Source organism: Staurois parvus, unplaced genomic scaffold (genome assembly GCF_062004578.1).
Source record: "Staurois parvus isolate SC_StPar_1 unplaced genomic scaffold, SC_StPar_1.0 ptg000697l, whole genome shotgun sequence".
Classification (NCBI taxonomy): domain Eukaryota; kingdom Metazoa; phylum Chordata; class Amphibia; order Anura; family Ranidae; genus Staurois; species Staurois parvus.
In genome coordinates, this window is record NW_028318493.1 from 5,460,001 (window position 1) to 5,472,500 (window position 12,500).

The 12,500-nt window shown below is 44.8% G+C and overlaps 1 protein-coding gene across 4 annotated transcripts in view; it reads right to left on the minus strand.

The window, feature by feature from the left end:
* Window positions 1–12,500, minus strand: part of VTI1A (vesicle transport through interaction with t-SNAREs 1A) — a 734,144-nt gene that overhangs the window by 709,068 nt on the left and 12,576 nt on the right. For all 4 annotated transcript variants that reach the window (XM_089653082.1, XM_089653081.1, XM_089653080.1 and 1 more), the window contains exon 3: window positions 11,095–11,205. In XM_089653082.1, coding sequence (XP_089509208.1) covers window positions 11,095–11,205 — 111 coding nt within the window. The remainder of the gene's footprint in view (window positions 1–11,094; window positions 11,206–12,500) is intronic.

Sequence of the window (12,500 nt, forward strand, 5' to 3'; positions counted from 1 at the left end):
TGGTTGTCCTGTCAGCGCCAAAATAATGATATTCGGATGTAGACTAAACACGTCACCATTTTACACCTTAACTCTGGGCAGAAATACCTTCATTTAAAGATTTTCTTCAATAGCCACAAAAGTCATAAAGCCACTTTTTATGCCCCAAATAGCCTTTTAAAAGTAGCTGTGACATCATCACTGTGCTGCTGAACATGGCTAGTGAACAGAGCTGCGGGAACGGCCCAGAAGCTCCACCCACTACAGGCTGCCAGCTGAAAAGTACAGAAGGGGGCGGAGACAAGACCAGTCATCTTGCAAAAGGAAAGAGAAACAGTGAGCGGTCTTTATTACAGGACACCTCACACTGGATTACTGCACAGATCTGGGAGAAATACACAAAGTACACCGAGGTTCCAGGAACAATACACAGGATGAATGGATTTAGGCAATAAACACTTATTCTAGAGTTCAGCTTTAAAGCGATTGTAAACGCTCCAGATTTTTTACCTTCATGCTGTCAAACACAGCCAGTGAGCCTATGAGAGAGTGTGGGGGTGGGGCAGAGCTGCTGCTCTGTGTGTGGATGGACATGCAGAGCAGTGACTCGGGAGCAAGCCTGTTTGGGTGCCCCCAGACCAAGCTGCTTACTCTGGGGGCTCTCGGCAAGAGTGAGGGGCCAAGAGACCCAGCGGGGGACACGAGAAGAGGAGGATATGGCCTGCTCTGTGGAAAACCATTACACAGAGCAGGTAAGTATAACATGTTTGTTTGTTTTTTTAAAGCCTGCCTTTATTATCACGTTTACCACTGACAGCACGGCCCAACATTGACCACATTAACCTCCTTAGCGGTATTCCCAAGTGTAGCTCGGGGGAAAGTTTCAGTACCAAAAGCTACACTCGGGCTTACCATGCGGCGCTGCTCTGGGGGTCCCTGCAGCACTTACCTTGTCCTTCGCTCCCGCGATGTGTCCCCTGCAGCGTCCCCGGCCATCTCCTCCGGCCGATGCCGGCTTCTGTGTTCCGGTCCCTGTGACGTCGGGACGTACGGGCGCCGGAACCGGCGGGAAATTTGAAATTTTTTAAAAATGTCATTTTTGCTGTCATTGCTATTTCAATGCATTTCACATATATTTTGTCCCGAGTGCTTTGTCCTGTGTCCTGCCTGCATTTTGTCTGTTCTTTCTGCCTGGAAACTTAGAAATGTCCATGGCGTCCAAAAAGCGTCCCTTTACGTCAAAAGCGGTTTTAGAACAGCTAGAGAACAGCGATAGTAAATCAGAACCACTTGCAGAATTGAGTGATGATTCGTGGGGGAAATTCATCATCAGACACTGAAAACGATTTTGCGACTTTGCTCAGCGATGTGCTAATTTGCCTCTGTATTTCAAATTTCAGTGTTTTTGGTTTGATTATATTGATGAATTAAATGTATTATTATTATATTATTATTTTTTATGATTATTTATTAAATTATAATTTATGATTTTGTGTTTCAAATTTTATCATACCCGGGATGTTTACTAGACTCTTGTTCGGACAGATTTCAGTGAGTTATTCCTAAAAATTACAGCCTACAATAAAAAACTACATATTTCCATGCAAAAAAATGGTACCGCTTTCAGCACAAAAAATCAGAAAGAATCAGACCGCCAGGGAGGTTAAAGTGGTTGTAAAGACCAAACATTTTTTACCTTAATGCATTCCTTGCACTAAGGTAAAAGAAATATTTAGGTTAAAAAAATCGCCTCCTCGCCCCCTTATACTTACCGGACCTCTCATCCGATTTAGTGCCATAGCACAGAGGCAGGAGCAGTCTGTGCTATAAGCAAAGTATAAACTAACCAATTAGCTGCAGCCAGAACTGCTGTCGAAATGCCATCTATGGATGCAAACTGGGTCAGTCACAAGCTCTATTTGCCTGTAACTGCTCATGTGAACAGTGGCAGCACCAGAGTACAGACTACAAATCTGACTGACAGCGTTCATATACATTGCATTCATATACACTGCATACATGTAGTGATTAGCTCCGCCGGCAAGAATCCACCAATTCTCACGGATGTCCAGTTTGGCCACACATGTGAATATGGCCCAAGGGAACGAATGCACTGGTGGAAATATGCAGCAATAACATGGAAGATGGATCCCTGTTCTGTTACACCAAAAGTGTAATCTTTGTTCTTGGTGCAAAAAAAGATTTGTGATCCAGAAAGCCAAGAATGCAAAGAACCGTGAACGCTCGATGTGGCTGGGGGAATCCTCCTCACCCTCTTCATATTTTTTGGATAGAATAATAAAAAAAAAAAATCTTGAAGCAATCAAGCTTTTCTAATGTTAATTCTTTAATAAGTAGTATGAATAGTCACTTACATACATCTATCCCTATATAGATTTATAGAGATATAGTGAAGGAAATAAGTATTTGATCCCCTGCTGATTTTGAATGTTTGCCCACTCACAAAGAAATGATCAGTCTAAAAATCGAATGTTCGGTGTATTGTATCACTGAGAGACAGAATAGCAACAAAAAATTCAAAGGAAATGCATGTCTAACATATTATGCACAGATTTGCATGTTCATGAGGGAAATAAGTATTTGATCCCCTATCATTCAGCAGGATTTCAGGCTACCAGGTGTCTTTCATACAGGTAACAAGCTGAGATTAGAAGCAGTCTCTTAAAAGGAGTGCTGCTAATCTCATTGTTACCTGTATAAAAGACATCTGTCCACAGGAGCAATCAAACAATCAGATTCCAAACTCTCCACCATGACAAAGACCAAAGAGCTGTCCAAGGATATCAGGGACAAGACTGTAGACCTACACAAGGCTGGACTGGGCTACCAAAACTATTGCCAAGCAGCTTGGTGAGAAGGTGACAACAGTTGGTGCAATCATTCACAAATGGAAGAAACACAAAACAACTGTCAGTCTCCCTAGATCTGGTGCACCATGCAAGATCTCACCTAGTGAAGTGTCAATGATCATGAGAACAGTGAGGAAACATCCCTGAACTTTACGTGAGGATCTTGTCAATGATCTCACAAGGATTGAAATCCTGCAGTGCCCGCAAGGTCCCTCTGTTCAAGAAAGCACATGTCCAGGCCCGTCTGAAGTTTGCCACTGAACATCTGAATGATGCAGAGGAGGATTGGTTGAAAGTGTTGTAGTCAGATGGGACCAAAATCAAGCTCTTTGGCATCAACTCAACTCGCCGTGTTTGGAGGAGGAAGAATGCTGCCTATGACCCCAAGAACACCATCCCAACTGTCAAACATGGTGGTGGAAACATTCTGCTTTGGGGGTGTTTTTCTGCTAAGGCGACAGGACACCTGCACCGCATCAAAGGGACGATGGACGAGGCAATGTACCATCAAATCTTGGGTGAGAACCTTCTTCCCTCAACCAGGGCATTGAAAATGGGTCGTGGATGGGTGTTCCAGCATGACAATGACCAAAACTCACAGCCAAGGCAACAAAGGAGTGGCTCAAGAAGAAGCACATTAAGGTCTTGGAGTGGCCTAGCCAGTCTCCAGACCTTAATCCGATTGAAAATCTGTGGAGGGAGCTAAAAGTTTAAGTTGCCAAACGTCAGCCACCAAAACTTAATGACATGAAGAGGATCTGCCAAGCGGAGTGGACCAAAATCCCTCCTGAGATGTGTGCAAACCTGGTGGCCAACAACAGGAAACGTCTGACCTCTGTGATTGCCAACAAGGGATTTGCCACCAAGTACTAAGTCATGTTTTGTGAAGGGGATCAAATACTTATTTCCCTCATGAACATGCAAATCAGTCATCATTTGTTAGACATGCATTTCTTTTGAATTTTTGGTTGCTATTCTGTCTCTCAGTGTTACAATAAACCTACCATTCGATTTTTAGACTGATCATTTCTTTGTGAGTGGGCAAACATTCAAAATCAACAGGGGATCAAATACACATTTCCTACACTGTATATTAACTGTCACATACTGACACTGCTTTTTTTCAGTGATCTCTGGTCATAAAAGGGTTAAAGCTACAGCTGTGCTCAAAAGTTTTCCTCCCCTTGGAGAATCGTTAACATACAGTATGTTATATTATGCAAAACACAATTCTTTTATTTCCTATGGGATTCATATTGAACTGTAGGTCATAACAGAATGGCACAATCATAAAACAAAACATGGCAACAAGTAAACAAATGAAATGCCCCCCTATTAAAAAGTCTGCATCCCCTTAGTTCTTAATACTTTGTATTGCCCCCCTTTAGCATCAATGACAGCATCCAGTCTTTTGTAATAGTTGTCTATGAGGTCCCCGAATTCTTGCAGGTGGTATAGCTGCCCATTCGTCTTGGCAAAACGCCTCCAGGTCATGAAAAGTCTTTGGTCGTCTTGCATGAACAGCATGTTTGAGATCTCCTCAGAATGGCTCGATGATATTAAGGTCAGGAGACTGTGATGGCCACTCCAGAACTTTCATATTTTTTGTGCTGTAACCACCAGAGGGTCAACTTGGCTTTGTTTTTGGGGTCACTGTTGTGCCGGAAAGACAAAGAACATCCCATGAGCAGCTTTCGTGCAGAAAAATGCAAATTGTCTTCCAGTATTTTCTAATAAAAATGCTGCATTCATCTTGCCATCAATTTCACAAGACTCCCTGTGCCTTTAGAGCTCACACTACCAAACCATCTGTGAGCCACCACCATGCTTCACAATGGGGATGGTATTCTTGTCACTCCAAACATATCGTTTATGGTTATGACCATAAAGCTCCATTTTGATCTTGTCTCTCCAGATTACAGTGTGCCAGAAGCTGTGAGGCGTACCAAGGTGTTGTCAAACATATTGTAATTCGGCTTTCTTGTGGCATTGGCACAGTAAAGGCTTCTTTGTGGTAACTCGATCATGCAGCTCATTTTTGTTCAAGTATCATTGTATTGTGCACCTTTAACAACCACACTGTCTTTTTCCGGAGAAGCCTATATTTCTCCTGAGGCTACCTGTGGGTTTCTCCTTGTATCCCAAACAATTCTTCTGGCAGTTGTGGCTGCAATCTTTCTTGGTGTACCAGACCTTGGCTTGGTATCAAGAGTACTGACTGACATATTCAAGGCTTTGGATAACTTGTTATATCCTTTTGGATCCTTGTAAAAGTTCCATTACCTTGTTATGCAGAACTTTTGACAGTTCTTTTCTGATCCCCATGGCTCAGTATCTAGCCTGCATCTACATGAGAGCTAACAATCTCATTGACGATTTATACAGAGACACTAATTGCAATTTAAAAAGACTTAGATGTTGCAAATGAACCTTTAATTGACATTTTAAACCGTGTGTGTCACCTTGTGTGTCTGTATCAAGGCCAAACATTCCAGGAGAGGGAGACTTCTGATCCGGGCCATTTGGGTGATTTCTGTTATCATTATGATTTAAAAAGGAGTCAAACAACTATGTGATATAAAATGGCTTCATATGGTGACTATCTTTAAATAAAATACTATTTTTGGCACGATCAGTCATATTTTTAATACTAATGCCAAAATGTCAGGATTTCTGCCAGGGTATGCAAACTTTTGAGCACAAATGTACATGCACCTCACCCATTAAGATCAATATTCAGAACTTTGTGAGTGGAGCGTAAAGATACTTTAACCCTTTGGCTGCCAGAGCTACAGGAAGTGTATTAGTGGTCGGATCACCAGGTGATAAAAAAGGGTAAAAAGCTTGGAAAAAAAAAAGAAAATGCAGCCACCACATCTAAAGAATGCTGCAAAATATTACATTTGCTTTGAGTTTTGATGTCTCTTCTGCCTAAAAAAAACTTTTTTACTTGACTGCAAGTAAATGTTCCTTATCTGTACACAGATTATGACACATGCAGAGCACAGCATAGTGTCTCAGCCCATTCCCATCATCCATAGACTGCCAAGAATGGATTCAAGAGTCAAGATAATGCAACTCCAGCTCACATGTGCAGCATTTACATCATTATGGCAGCAGAGAGACAGAGACACTGGACTAAGAAGAAAATTGCAGAGGTGACAACTGTGTGGAAGCAGGCAGCTTGGTCCTCCCATTGGTGGAATAGAGCACATCCAGAGGTAAAATGTGCCACAATAGGCAAACATGTGGACATACTTGTCCATTATGGCAAATCCTTCCAGGGCACCCCCCCCCCCCAGGTAAACTCTGCTTTAGAAGTTTTAAAAAGGCTTCCTGAAGCTTTCGGAAAGATTTGTAAGTACCTGCTTAGCATGATGCCCTTACAGCAGAGCTCCAATCCATCTAATAAATTTTTGGTAAAAGCAGATCCACGATGACCTTTCAGATAGCATTAACAATTGGAATAATTCAATAGTAAAAGCATTGTAATTACTTAGTATATATTAAAAATCTACCATGATCTCTGATGCAGGCAGGCGCCATGATGGCTGTGGGCAGCTGTAGCCCGCAGGTATTTATTTCCGGGAATCGGTGCTGCTGGCTATCCCAGCATGCACCACTCGTTCTCCTGCCTGCGCAGTACAGACACTGCTTGGCGCGATGTACACACTCTGCAATTCAAGTGTAAGGCACAGTGTAGGACGCAGCAGGATACAGCATCCACGTCTTCCTGTAATGTGGACTGCGATAAAATGGCGCAAAATACCTCCCATTCGCGTCTTTTCCCGGGATTACAGGAAACCAAAGGACTTCTGGGATACAGGAAACGACATCCCAGGAGACCTTGTAAATCGCCTTAAGACGTCATCACCTAGGCAGCCAGGACCGGAACTGCACGCTTACAGTGGATTTAAGGGTATTTAAAAAGAAAAAAAAAATATTTAACTTGTTCTTTATTTCACAGGGACAACATAACCGGGTAAAGTATGAAAAATGGGTGGAACTCTGCTTTAAGACCAGCGTTTACAGGATGATGTGAGTGGCATATAGGCATCATGTTATGATGACAAATAAAGAGCATCAGTTTATTATTCATCCACTAGATGGCACTATATGTTGCAAGAATTTCATTTTTAGGAACTCTGTGTACCTTATGAGTAAAAGGACCCATGTAATCAATGGGGGCCCCCTATACCGTGGTTCCCCGAAAACAAGACAGTCTTATATTTTGTTTGGCTCAAAAAAACACTCTAGAACTTATTTTCGGGGTAGGTCTTATTTTTTTAATGTACAGGTGTGGACAGGGGGTGCAGAGGTGAGCTTCAGGCAGTTGTGGATGAGGGTTACTATAGAGAGGGCCGGCTGATGACAGATGACAGTTGTGAGCTGCAGGCAGGGTGCAGCGATGAGCCACAGGCAGGGTGCAGCGATGAGCCACAGGCAGGGTGCAGCGATGAGCCACAGGCAGGGTGCAGCGATGAGCCACAGGCAGGGTGCAGCGATGAGCCACAGGCAGGGTGCAGCGATGAGCCACAGGCAGGGTGCAGCGATGAGCCACAGGCAGGGTGCAGCGATGAGCCACAGGCAGGGTGCAGCGATGAGCCACAGGCAGGGTGCAGCGATGAGCCACAGGCAGGGTGCAGCGATGAGCCACAGGCAGGGTGCAGCGATGAGCCACAGGCAGGGTGCAGCGATGAGCCACAGGCAGGGTGCAGAGATGAGCCACAGGCAGGGTGAAGAGATGAGCCACAGGCAGGGTGCAGGGGTGAGTTTCAGACGGGATGCAGAAGTGAGCTTCAGGTCCTATCTTCCCACACAGTGCACCAAGCGCACTCACCATTCCGCCTCTTCATCACTGGCCAGTGATCACCCCTGGGCCATTGGCTTCCATGCATTAGGCTGCAGGTTGAGATTCCCTGCCCCACCCCTAAACACACTGTACCCTCAGATATCTGTTCCTTCCCTCTCCCACAGTGAGTACAGAGGTAGGGGGTTCTGTGGGAGCAAATGGTGCTGTTACTTACAAGAGGGATTGTCACTTGGAAACACAAAAGCTGCTTCTGTGTTTATAGGAGGCAGTAGATATTGGTGTACACAGGGCCAGTGCCAGAGGTGGTGGAACAGCTAATCCCAACTAGGTCTTATTTTTAGGGTAGGTCTTATTTTGGGGGAAACAGGGTATTACAATGCACTGTACCTTTTTTTCCCAAAATACAGTGTAATGTGCTTGGCATACCTGTTGGCTTCTACTGGAAATATTACTATATTGTTTATCTTCTCTTGTCCACAACAGTTGCCAAGACACAGCAGAACTTGGAAACCCCTTCTCAGCTGAAAAAGCAGCGCATGCGCACTACGCATTCTCTTTTCATATCCAACATTGCGCATGAGCCAAGGAAACAGCACACGTACATGCATGTGTTCGCTTTTAAAAAAGGGATGTGTGCTGCTGTGTTGCTGAAACTGAGCATCCACGTTCTGCTGACGAAGAAGATATTAGTACACACGCATACACCCAAGTCTGACAGATATGCAAGTGTACAGCCCCGTGCGCAGACAGTATGAGAGTGTGCATTCACACACCAATCCCTGCACACCTGTAGAAACCCAGATGTGTGGGCAAGTCTGTACAGCCGCTGCACCTCCATTGACTAACAGCCTGCCTGCACGCAGCTTCACGCTGCTCTGGACGCATAAACAAAGGGCTCTTGCATGAATGTACGGCCGGTGTGAATAATCCTCAACTCTGAACACAATACATAAACATGCTACGAAGAGAACACAAATGCTGGATTCTGATCCTGCCTTGGCACAAGGTATTCCCTAGGCAAGCGCATCTATTGTGCATAGATAATAATAATAATATGAGCTAATAACCATATGAACAAGTAAATAAAGACAAGTCCCCTTCTGCACACCTATTTGTGTTAATGAAAAAACTATGAATAAAATTAAAATGTATTATAAACAATCATAAACGTGTTGCTGACAAAATCTATAAGTGTGTCACACACTGTAAACAACAATAGTGAATATGAACAATATCATATGAAGTGTTTTACTGCTTCGGCAGCCAGTTCATCCAAAACCAAAAAATATTTCAGTTTGTGAGCTGTGAGAGATGGAAGTCAGTGTGGAGGATCTGCTGCTGCATTCTTCTAGTGGGAGCTGTGATCTGTGGAGGACCCAGGGAGGGGAATCCAGGCATCCCCTGCCCTGCACCCCCTATGTGCCATGTACTAGGAGTGAAAAACCGAGATAATATAATCTCCAGCAATGTTACGAACAAAGCAGGATATTGTCCTTTTACAAAGACCAGAACACTTTCAAGTCTTTATGAGTTGGCCAACTCTAATGGCGAGCTAATATTCATTTATAGAGCCCATTCCGGATGACACAGTGGCAGTGGTTTGAGTGGCAACATTCCATTAAACCAGAGGAGGGAGCTGTTTCCATTAATACTGGTTGACAAGCATCCATCCATTAAGGAGGCCTCTGGCTGGACCCTATCTGCACCCACCAAGGAAGATACCTTTAAAGTTATATACCACCCAGAGGGAGGAGAATCCGTAAACAGCATTTCCCATCCATCCCATCCAGAGAGGGGGACCTCTGGCTATATTATTTACATGCGTATTTATAATACACATCTGGTGAGTGCGTATTTTTACCACACTTTTGACACGCCACTAAAGTTTGAAGTCACTATCAACCTTTAAACCTGCTGTGCTGATTATGAAGGGTTCCCACTGTCTGTGAGCCGTGTTCCCGAGTCTATACTCCCGCTGGCACACATTATGACAGGCTCCCACCATCCCTGCACTGAGTTCCTGCATCTGTGTCAGTTTGCTGTGCCTATTCTAAAAGACTCCCACCATCACAATACCAATATGAGTTAATAACCATATGAACAAGTGTTTTACTTCTTCAAAGGCAAGTACAAAAACTGATATTTATTAATATTTTTAGTGGATGTTGGAGAATTAACCCACTGAAAGATTGCTTACATCTCTTCAAGATCTTTGTGCTCGGTTCCCATTCCTGTACACATGCTATACCCATTATGAGAGGCTTCCACCATCCCTGAACTGAGTAACCAAATCTGGACACCTGCTGTGCCCACCATGAGGGACTCCCACCATCTCTTCCAGATTTTATAGTTATTTGATATTATGGAAAATGAAAGAGGAACTGCTGAAAAATACAAAACTTTCAGGTAGCCACCTATCATGTAATTGGAGCCATCAAGGGACATGTAAAACAGCAGGTAACAAACACCAATAGACTACAGCTCAAAAAATTTAATATAATAACAAAGGTTTTTGTAGCCACAGATCACTCAAGATTTCTCAACATCACAAAGTCTCCACTTAAAACAACTAAACACCAGTGTTCTGGGGGAGATAAAAGACCCTGGGAGGTTTTGGTGTCTTGCTACTTGATTGAGTCCAAGCTCAAGCCCCCACTCACATCCCATCATACAGCAAATGTGACTTTCAATGGAACACTGACATACTAGCAATCCATTATGGGATGTGTCCAAGCCCTGAGATGAGAAAAATCTGCATTTGCATATTGCATGTTCCCGGGGTTAGGAAATCCTTGGGTGCCCTTGTACTACATGGCCAAATGTATGTGAACACCTGACCATCATGTCTACCTAGAGGGCCAAAAGTATGTGTCCCCCCCACCTCCAAATAGGTTCAGGTGTTCCCAGTGAAGGCCCTTTTATCTTCTACCATGACTGTGCCCTGTGTACAAAGCCGGCTCCATAAAGATATGCCTTGTCATGTTTGCTTTGGAGAAACTAGAGTGGCCTGCACAAAGCCCTGACCTCAACCCTACCAAATGCCTTTGAGATGAACTGGAACACTGACTGTGAGCCAGGTCTTCTCCAACATGAGTACCTAACCTCACAAATGGGTATACATTCCCACAGACACTCCAAAATCTTCTAGAAAGCCTCCCCAGAAGAGTGGAGGATATTCTAGCCCCAGAGGTGGGAGGAACAAGTCCATATGAATGGCCATTGTTTTGGAACTGGATGTCCAGGAAGCTTACATCGGTGTGATGGTCTGGTGTCTACAAACATTTGGCCGCATGCAGGACGGATTTCAAAACGAGCAGTATTTGTATACCACTTTGTGGTGCCTTTTTACCTTCAGTCTGTCATACAAGGTTTGCCTTCATAAGCAACGGCCATATCTGTGGAACAAAGAGTCAAAAACAGGACAACACTCACAAAATCAGCGTCCAGTTTGCTCATCTCCTGCTTGTAGCTCCTCATACGGTTGCTGTACATCCCACGGCTCTGAGCTGGGATCTCCCGAACTTCCAGATCCATTTGTTCCAGCTGAAAAATGGTAACAACAGTGAGCGGAGGAGATTAAAGGAAGCAAAGGGCAGGCTACAAATAATATTATTATTATTATTATTATAATACAGTATTTATAAAGCGCCAATAGTTCGCTCAGCGCTGTACATTACAAAGGGGGACAGAACATGTGACAGAACAATACCAATACAATGCAAAACATGAGGGGATTGAGGGCCCTGCTCTTTCGAGCTTACAATCTAGGAGGGAGGGGATGGTGGCACAGGATGAGATAGCTGTGGGGGATGGAGTGGTAGGAAGAGTGGAAGAGGTCGGCAAGTTAGCAGGGGGTGGGGTAGGCTTCCCTGAAGAGATGGGTTTTCAGGGTGCGCCTAAAGGAGAGGAGAGTAGGTGATAATCTGATGGGTTGGGGCAGGGGGTTCCAGAGGATAGGTGACACCCTGGAGAAGTCCTGGAGGCAGGCATGGGAGGAGGAGACCAGGGAACTAGAGAGAAGGAGGTCTTGTGAGGAGCGGAGTGTGCGTGCTGGGTGGTACTTGGATATTAGGTCAGTGATGTAGTTCGGGGCAGTATGGTGGACAGCTTTGTACATCAGTGTTAGGATTTTGAATTTGATCCGTTGCGCAATCGTAAGCCAGTGGAGGGATTGGCAGAGGGGGGTGGTGGAGATGGAGCGGTTGGAAAGGTGAATGAGTCTGGCAGCCGTACTCAGGATCGACTGAAGCGGGGATAGCCAGCGGCGAAGCAGGCCAGTGAGGAGGGAGTTGCAGTAGTCGAGTCGTGATATGATGAGGGAGTGGATGAGCTGTTTAGTGGTTTCTGGGGTTAGGAACGCGCGGATTTTGGTGATGTTGTGGAGGTGGAGTCTGCACGAGCTTGTTAAAGATTGGACTTGGGGCTGGAAGGATAGGTTGGAGTCTAGAATGACACCAAGTACTCTGGCCTGCGGGGCGGGTTTGATGGTGGCGTTGTTGGACATGATGGAGAAGTCAATGGGGGGTGGTGTCCGGGCTGGGGGGAAGACAAGAAACTCGGTTTTGGAGAGGTTCAGTTTAAGGAAGTGGAGCGACATCCAGTCTGATATGTCGCTCAGTAGGTTTGTGATTCGGGCAGAGACTGAGGGGGTGAGGTGGGGGGTTGAGAGATAGATTTGTGTGTCGTCGGCATAGAGGTGATAGTTGAAGCCGTGAGAGTGTATGAGTTGGCCAAGGGAGGAGGTGTAGATGGAGAAGAGAAGGGGCCCGAGGACAGAGCCTTGAGGGACCCCAACAGAGAGGGGGAGAGAGGGGGAGGTGGTAGCATTATAGGTAACG